This window comes from Dromiciops gliroides, chromosome 3, assembly GCF_019393635.1.
Source record: "Dromiciops gliroides isolate mDroGli1 chromosome 3, mDroGli1.pri, whole genome shotgun sequence".
NCBI classification, from domain to species: Eukaryota; Metazoa; Chordata; class Mammalia; order Microbiotheria; family Microbiotheriidae; genus Dromiciops; species Dromiciops gliroides.
Window position 1 is genome coordinate 55,403,377 of NC_057863.1, and position 8,054 is coordinate 55,411,430.

An 8,054-nucleotide genomic window follows, 5' to 3' on the forward strand; every position below is an offset into this window, starting at 1 on the left:
GGCAGATGAGCAAAGCCCAGTGAGAAAGTGTGGCAGAAGTTCCTGGAAGCAGGGAAGGAACCACAATTGCAGAAAACCTCAGATTTCCCTGTGCCATGATCTTCCCCTCAATGACACTGTTGGTGTGCTGAGTATGGCAGCTCTGTGTGCCCTGTGACTTTGGGGGAGAGAAATGACAAGCACTCAGCTGAATCTTTTCATTTTTCCCTTTTCCGTTTAATGACTGAAGAGGTCACTCCTTAGGGGTTTGAAATAATGTAACTGATCAGGATATTATTAGGTAACTTCCAAGTGTGTACTGACATCTTCAGTGTGACTGTAATGTACAAGGGAGAGGCCCAAGGGGCCTCTCAACGGTTCTGTTCTCATTAGCGGCGTGTTGATCTGTGATTAGCCATATAACAATATCATTGTTTTAAAATGTTTTAAGTACTGTATAGAGTTTTATACTCAGCTGTCTTAATATTTCTAAGAACTTTTATTTTGGAATAATATGACTTGTTATGATTCAAAATGATTTAGTAGAAAATTTATTTGAAAATTGCATATTTATGCAAGGTGGTATAATATAGATGTCAGTTGGGATATATGAGCCTGTTCTTTATCATTCTATTACTCTTCTTTCAGAAATTTAGCCTCATTCATACAAAATTGCCATTAAGATCATCATAAATAGCTATACATTAAATCTAGAAGGCATAAATATCTTGTTGCAATTTTTTTCTTTGGTTTTATATGGGTTCCATTCACTTTCTATTCCCCTAAGGACTACCTTAGGGGTAAGAAACACAAGTAAGCATTTTATTTTCCAGAAAAATCCTTTCCCTGTGGCTCATAGGTATTTATTTTGTGAAAGGCCAGTTATAATTGTTAGAGTTAAGGCTAAAACTTTTTTTTTTACAGAAGTGTTTAAACTGGACATGATTCATTTCTCAAAGGACAACATATTGATCAAACCTCACAGGGTTGTTGTGAGAATCAGATGAAATCTATATAAAGTGTTTAGCACAGTGCCTGGATTATAGTATGTGCTACATATTTGCTAGCTATTATTCCTCTTGTTATTATCTTTATCATCATTATTATTAGCATACAGTGTGGGAATTGACATATGAAAATCCAGTTGAATTCCACAGATATAATAAGGAACATGTATAGAGTGTTTTAAATATAGTCTTTTTCAGGTAATCTTATTTAAGACTCACAGCAACTCTGTGAGGTAGAATATACTGGTATGACCTATTTTACCAATGAGGAAACTAAAGCTCAGAGAGAGATTAGATGTCTTCTCTAAAATCCCACAGCAGAATTTGAATTCAGCAGAAGCAGAATTTGAACCCAGATCTTCTCAACTCCAAGATGATTGAGCCATGTTATCTCTTTTTAAGCACCTATTCCTTTCAAGGCTTTGTGTTAGACAGTAGGGATATCAGTTGTTATTACACGCCAGGTATAAGGACAAAGACGACAAAGACCCCCTGACTCTAGGAGCTTGCTGAGGGAAACTACCAGGTCTGCAGAAGAAGAGACAGAAAGCAGGTAGGGCAATGCATGTACATATACATATACATAAACATCCATATCCACTTCCACACACATCCACATATATAGATGTATATTTGTATTGTGGGTGGCAAAAATTAGCCTCAGAAGCCCCGAACAGCCGCTGCCCCTCCCCCTCTGCTTCAGTGGCCAAGCTAAGAAGCCCTGTGGGCCTTAGAGCCTTCAGGGCGGCTGGCACAGCTGAACGGCTGCAGAAAGCACCAGCTTCCTCCACCCAGCCCCGGCTCCGAGGGCACAAAGGCTTAGTGCCCCTGCTGGCCTTGGACACCTGCCCTGGGAGCAGCCGGCAAATTCATTTGGCTTGGGTGCAGCGTGGCCTGAGGGTCTGGTGAGAAAGAAGGGTTGATATTCAGATGCTGAGGTAGTAAAAGGGCGGGGGGGGGGGGGGGGGGGGGGGGGGGGTTAGTTAGAAGGAAGGGTCACTATGGTGAAGTGGGGTTCGCTACAGAGACAGAAGTTAAAGAGTGAAAGGGAGAGGACTGAGAAAGTTAGAGAGGCCTGAAGGCAAACCCAGTCCGAGCAAGGCGTGGCTGCAGGCCATAGTGGCAGCAGCCAGCAGACCCTCAGGTGAGAGGTGGCAGCAGCAGGTCGTATTTTACTTTTGTTGCCTTTATCCCTAAATTTATTCATGTAAATAAACCCTTTGCAGTTAAATTGGAAGGGGCTGTTTGCTTATCAATTTGACAAAAGCAGTGGGGGAATTTTTAAATGGCCCATGCTAAATTAAAAGCAGTCAGATAGCCATCCAGGAGTTCACAGATTAGGCCCACCAGTTAGTTAAATAATTTTTACAACCATTACTGGAAAAGCTTCTCAAAACTAATTCCTTATCAGTATTAAGTCAATGATGTCATTTTAAATTCTATTAGATAGTGTAACAGAAGGATCAATGGATTGAGAATCCTGGGCTAGCCCTGACTTCTCTACTTAATAGCCACATGACCTTGGGCAAGTCTCTTATCATAATTGAGTTTGCATTGTCTCATTTCTATAATGGGAATAAAAATGAAAAATAAATGATTTTAAAAGCATTTATTAAGCTCTTACTATGTGCCAACCACTGGAAATTCAAATAGAAAAGTCCTGCTTTCAAGGAGCAGTGTCACTCTCCAATTAGAAAAAACAATTTAAAGGAAAATTCAGCTACTGGGAAGATGGAAAGGTCCTAAAGTACTAATAGTGCACTGGGAAGAAGGTCCTTCAGTTATATGGGAAGCTAAGACAGAAGTGCTATAGGACTGCAGGGCAAAGTGGCAAGTCAGATGGCCAACAGGCATTAATTTGAATGAGCCTTTAAAGCTGTAGTTATATTTTGTTTGAACAGAGAGAACCTGACGGTTTATGTTTGCTCATCTGCAGACTTTTGGAGGGACCCCCAAATGTAACATTAAGCTTTTGAAGAGAAATGAAAGTCCCAGTACTTCAGAAGTCCAAAAAGTTGTAACTGATGATCCAAATACAGTTGGGAAGGTAAGAGTTTGTCTGATTTCTTTTCCCAAAATAATCAGTAGTGAAATTATGCCTGTATAAAAACAAATGCCTATAATTGAATATTAATTGTTAGCCCTTGATACATTACTGTTGTTTTCACCTACATGTTCAAATAATGTTTATTCTCTTAGACTGACCCTAGAATTGAGAATTTCCTAATATCCTTGAAAATCAGCAAGGAGAATGAAGTACAGTATGGTGGGGAAGCAACAACGAATAAAGAACATTTGTCACCACAGTCATTTGCTATGGTTAGTTTTTTAAAAAATGTTTCCACTGGGGCAGCTAGGTGGTGCAGTAGATAGAGCACCAGCCCTGGATTCAGAAGGACCTGAGTTCAAATCCAGCCTCAGACACTTGACACTTACTAGCTGTGTGACCCTGGGCATGTCACTTAACCCCAATTGCCTCACCAAAAACAAAATAAAGTTTCCACTTTATTTCTCTAGTATTGGCACATCTGGATTCAAATGAAACCTCTGTTCCAATACTAGCTGGTGACTTAAGTAATTTATCAGTGCCCCAAGCCACTCTTTAAGGCTCCATATGACAGAACAGTCATAGATGCCTTCACTTTCATTTAAATTGGTTAAAAAAAAATAAAAGAGGACAGAATACACAAAGTTTAGTGTAGGGAGACAGACAGAAACCAGAAGAGGGAGGAGAACATAAATAAAGAAGGGTAAATTCAGGAAGGGATTAGTCATTAGCAGAACCAATCTAACCTTCTCCAGATATGTAATCCTGCACAGCCACTTAATCACTGTATGCCTAAAACAACTTCCTAAGACTCATTTAAGTCAGATAGGTTACCATGTGCTTCGATACCTGGTAGAGAGACAGTTCCTACAGCAGAAGGTCTCCACACTGCCCAAATCACCCATTTTTATACAGTAGTTCTTCATTTCCAAGGCAAGTCATTGGAGACGGTGCTGAATCAATCAATCGATAAGCATTTATTAAGTGGTTATTATGTTCCAGGGACTGGCTAAGAACTGCATGTAGGTCATATGCTTTATTCCTAGTGAGGGGTTTTGGTCTTTTGTCTTGTAACTATTCACTGTTCTCTGGTTAAAAACCCTTTCGTAGTAATTCGAACCTTAGCTGAGTTGTTATAACTGCCACAGGATTTTGTTTGTCGATATGTCATTCTTATTCAGTATAAATGTTTATTTCTTTTGCTAGCTGCCTATATGAATAAGCCTCATAATCCAGGGGATTGTCATAGTGCTCAAGCAATGGACAACTTAGGCCGACCTGTCCTCCCTCAGCAGCCGCCTTTGTCCACGCCAGTATCAGAGCTTTCTCGACTTTGTTCTCTTGTTGGAATGCCACAACCAGATTTCACCTTTCTCAGAACGCCACAGGTAGAATATTACTTTATTATTATCACAGTTTGGTGGAATTTAAAGGGGAAAAAAAAGCTTTTGCCTCAAAAGTAACATGAGCCTCAGAGAGTTGATGAGCAGCCACCCCGTAGAGCCAACATCGATATTGGCAGGCCTTTGCTAGCATTTCCAGAAACATGATTCTTCAAATCTTCAGTCTCATTTAAGAGGAAAATGCAATAGATGGAATTTGGTTCCTAATTCCTGCAAGAGTACAGGTCAAGGACTATAAGCAGATCGCATGTGCCTTCTAAAAAGAGAAATCCAGGGATTACAATAACCAGGGGTATGTGTGCACATCCTTTGTTCTCATCCCAATCTTCATTCTTTTGACCTTGTCTACATTATTTTCTCTCTCCATTCCTGCCTGGCTTTGCAGACCATTTCCTCCATCTCATAAGGTCTTTTATTCACTGCATTGCAGGCTATTATTCTTTTGCCTGAATGGTATGTTAAAAGCTTTCTACTTTGTTTCTCTTCTGTATTGGCAGATTTGGTTCTTGCACAAAGAGTAATTATAAAGAAATCATGCTTCTTGTTCCAGGCCTCCAATAATGTGAAGAGGATAAGAAACCTCAGGAATGGTGTCCTGGCAGATTCTGCAGACAGACGAACCTTGCCTATCCTTGTTAGCTAGGCCTGCTCCCTTTTTAGTACTTACTTACTTTATTTCATGTTGAATTCTGTCCCAAGATTTCTAGCTCAAACAGTACAAATTTGTGATCCTACCCACTATATCATCATTTTTTAAAACTGAACATGTTAAAAACCATATATAAGTGCCAGAAGTTAGGTTTGAAAGTAAGCACACTCACCACTACATTTTCTAAATGGTATTAATTGATTGTTCACATTGTTTCTGCTACTTAAATGTTGGTGTAAAACGTTCCCCCCACCCCCATAAATCTTTCCTAGTGGTTGTCCCCTGTCAAACGAAGCCACTACATGGCTTTTAAGCTGTATTTGCAGAGGAGCACTAACTTGGCAGTGGCATAGAAAACCACAAGCTTATTTTACCATTCAGAAAGGACAGTAGAACCGTATTCTTTATTTTTTACTTTATTCTACCTGTTCCAAGTGTTTTAACTTTTTAAATTCCCAGAATACCACAGCCCATATTCAAACAAAAGGGCAATAACTGCTCATTAAATACAGACAAATTTCAAATTATATTGAGTGCTTTCTAGAATTGATCATACATAGTGAATGGTGGAGGGCATGAAGTAAATGAGAGTTTGAAATGATGGAATAATCAAGGGAAGCTTCATGGATGAGAGGGGAGCTTTGAGCAGCCTTGAACTGTTCAGATTGTCACCAAAAGATTAAAGCATATTAAACTGATAGAAGCAGAGGGCTGACCTCAGAGTCAGGATTACCCAGGTCCAAGTTCTGCCTCGAGTACATTCTGCATGACCATGAGGGAGCCGCTTGGACAGTCTTCCTGAGGGAAGGGAATTTCCATACTGAGAATGCCCCATCTCCACTAAATGCTGGTTATCTCTCCTTCACTGAATGATTGGACACCACTCTATGGGAAAATACCACTAGGACTTTAGGTGTCTGTGTAATCTATCTTGGTCTCCAGTTCATGCCCAAATCAAAGAGCTAGTCAATAGTAAAGAAAAATTAGATTGGTAAATTGAAATATCTTTGAGATCTTGATCAATTTTGGTTATACTGCATTGTGCACGTGTTTCCAGACTGCTCTACATGGCTAGCTAGACAGTTTTTGATGATTCCTTCCAAAGGGCTTCCTTATGCAAGGGCCAGGTAGTGCATGGACTTGAGTTCGTGGGACCTTAAGCTCAAATCCTGGCTCTAGCATTAACTCCCTACATGACCTTGGGCAAGTCACTTATCCTCTCAGAATCTCTCTTTCCTCATCCATGAGATGAAAGTCACTTAACTCTCCCTCAGAGCCCCAAGCACCTCTCTTAGGTCTTAGGTCTTACATTTGAAAGAAGGTGCTAAAGATTATAATAATTTGTGTTACATCTAACTGTCTCCTCTGTAATTGCCAAAGTACATTTTTAGTCAACTACATAGTATTCTTTTTACAATACCTTCCTCATTGTGCACATTTGATACATTATAATAGGTAATGCCTATACCAGTAGTACTTGCTACAAATAATTAGAAATTTTTTTAATTAATGAAATGTGTCTTCCTTAAAGGTTACAAAGAAAAGAGCTGCAAACAAAAGGAACGATGAGTGTAAGGGAGCCCAGGGTTGTTCTTCTCAGGCTGTCGCTCTTCAACCAGCATCTGCAGGGCTTTCAGAAAGTGCCCAGTTAACTTCACAGGAGAGTTCATCATCCTCAAAGTCACCTCAAGTTCCTCCTCCTGCAGTTTCTTTTCAAGACAGAGTAGCCTCTTCAGGCTCTGGTACCTCTCGTGGTAAATCAGCACCAGGTTCTTCGAGACGAAAACCGAGGAAACTGGCAGTTAACTTTGGTGTTTCTAAACCATCAGAATAATTATGGTATTTAGGGTTCAATTCATGTTTCCTTTACAACTTCCCCAAACTTTTTTTAAAAGGATCTCTTTGTCTTATTTTTTTTTTCTTTGTCTTATTTTTTAAAAAATAATGTTTGTAGTACTGAAAAACTGAAGATCTTTTAGTTGTTAGGCTTTTTTCAGACTGTTAAAAGTATAGGTACAGGGGGCGGCTAGGTGGCGCAGTGGATAAAGCACCAGCCCTGGAGTCAGGAGGACCTGAGTTCAAATCCGGCCCCAGACACTTGACACTTACTAGCTGTGTGACCCTGGGCAAGTCACTTAACCCCCATTGCCCCGCAAAAAAAAAAAAGTATAGGGACAAAAGTTTGTGTTGTGAAAGGCACTGAAGAAGCAAACTTAAAAATGAATCGCTCCATCCATCTGTCGTGCCTAGACACTAGGAGCATCTCAGCCCATGACTTGGAGATTTCTGAGCAATAATAACAGGGCTTTCTCACCTTTCCTTGAGGCAGTCAATAGTGATGAAGTTGAAATGGGGCCTCAAACATAATTTACAATACGTGAATTTTATTTTTTTAATAGTTTAATAAAATGGATGGGGAAGAGAGGAGTGGCTTTTATTTCTTTGCATCTTTGGCTCTATGGGTCCTTTGGGCCTACAAGAGAATAAACCTAATGGGGCTGCTGCTGCCAGGCTTGCTTCCTGTCCAAATTTTATACCAAAGCTGCTTTCAAATACCAACCAGAACTTTGATCTCTCTAAATGTCTTGAATCTTAATAGCAAATTAGGTTTGAGTGAGTAATTAAAAAAACACTTAGGTTGCTCATGAACCAGCATCGTTAATGAATAATAAAGTTTAATTTAAATATCCACAGGATACAATTTACTAAAAATGAATAGACTTGGACTGTAATGCAAATCATTGATCATGTCAGTATGATTCTTCTGTATGATTTTCCAACTGCTGCTTTACCACCATTTGAACTTGCCTCTCATCCAAACACAATGCTGCCTAGAGGACTAAAGAAATCTTAAATACTGTTTAAATTCCAGGGTGTGTGCTAATATAGGAGCAAACATCAATGCCTTTTCTATTTTACATATTATCTCTATGGCAGATGTCTCTTTCTTGTCAGTTCCATATTTTTAA

At 39.6% G+C, this 8,054-nt stretch overlaps 1 protein-coding gene across 1 annotated transcript; it reads left to right on the forward strand.

Annotated features, from left to right (window-relative positions):
- Positions 1 to 1,402: 1,402 nt before the first annotated feature.
- Positions 1,403 to 7,000, forward strand: LOC122751571 (5'-3' exoribonuclease 1-like). Its single transcript, XM_043998658.1, has 5 exons — positions 1,403 to 1,539; positions 2,923 to 3,033; positions 3,186 to 3,305; positions 4,240 to 4,421; positions 6,617 to 7,000. Exons 4-5 carry the CDS (start codon positions 4,248 to 4,250, stop codon positions 6,917 to 6,919), a joined length of 477 nt encoding a protein of 158 aa, XP_043854593.1. The 5' UTR covers positions 1,403 to 1,539; positions 2,923 to 3,033; positions 3,186 to 3,305; positions 4,240 to 4,247; the 3' UTR covers positions 6,920 to 7,000.
- The last annotated feature ends 1,054 nt before the right edge of the window (positions 7,001 to 8,054 follow it).

Coding starts and splice junctions, on each gene's coding strand:
- LOC122751571 (XM_043998658.1), top strand. CDS start 4,248: ATGAATAAGCCTCATAATCCAGGGGATTGTCATAGTGCTCAAGCAATG. Junction 4,422..6,616: donor CCTTTCTCAGAACGCCACAG/GTAGAATATTAC, acceptor TCTTCCTTAAAG/GTTACAAAGAAAAGAGCTGC.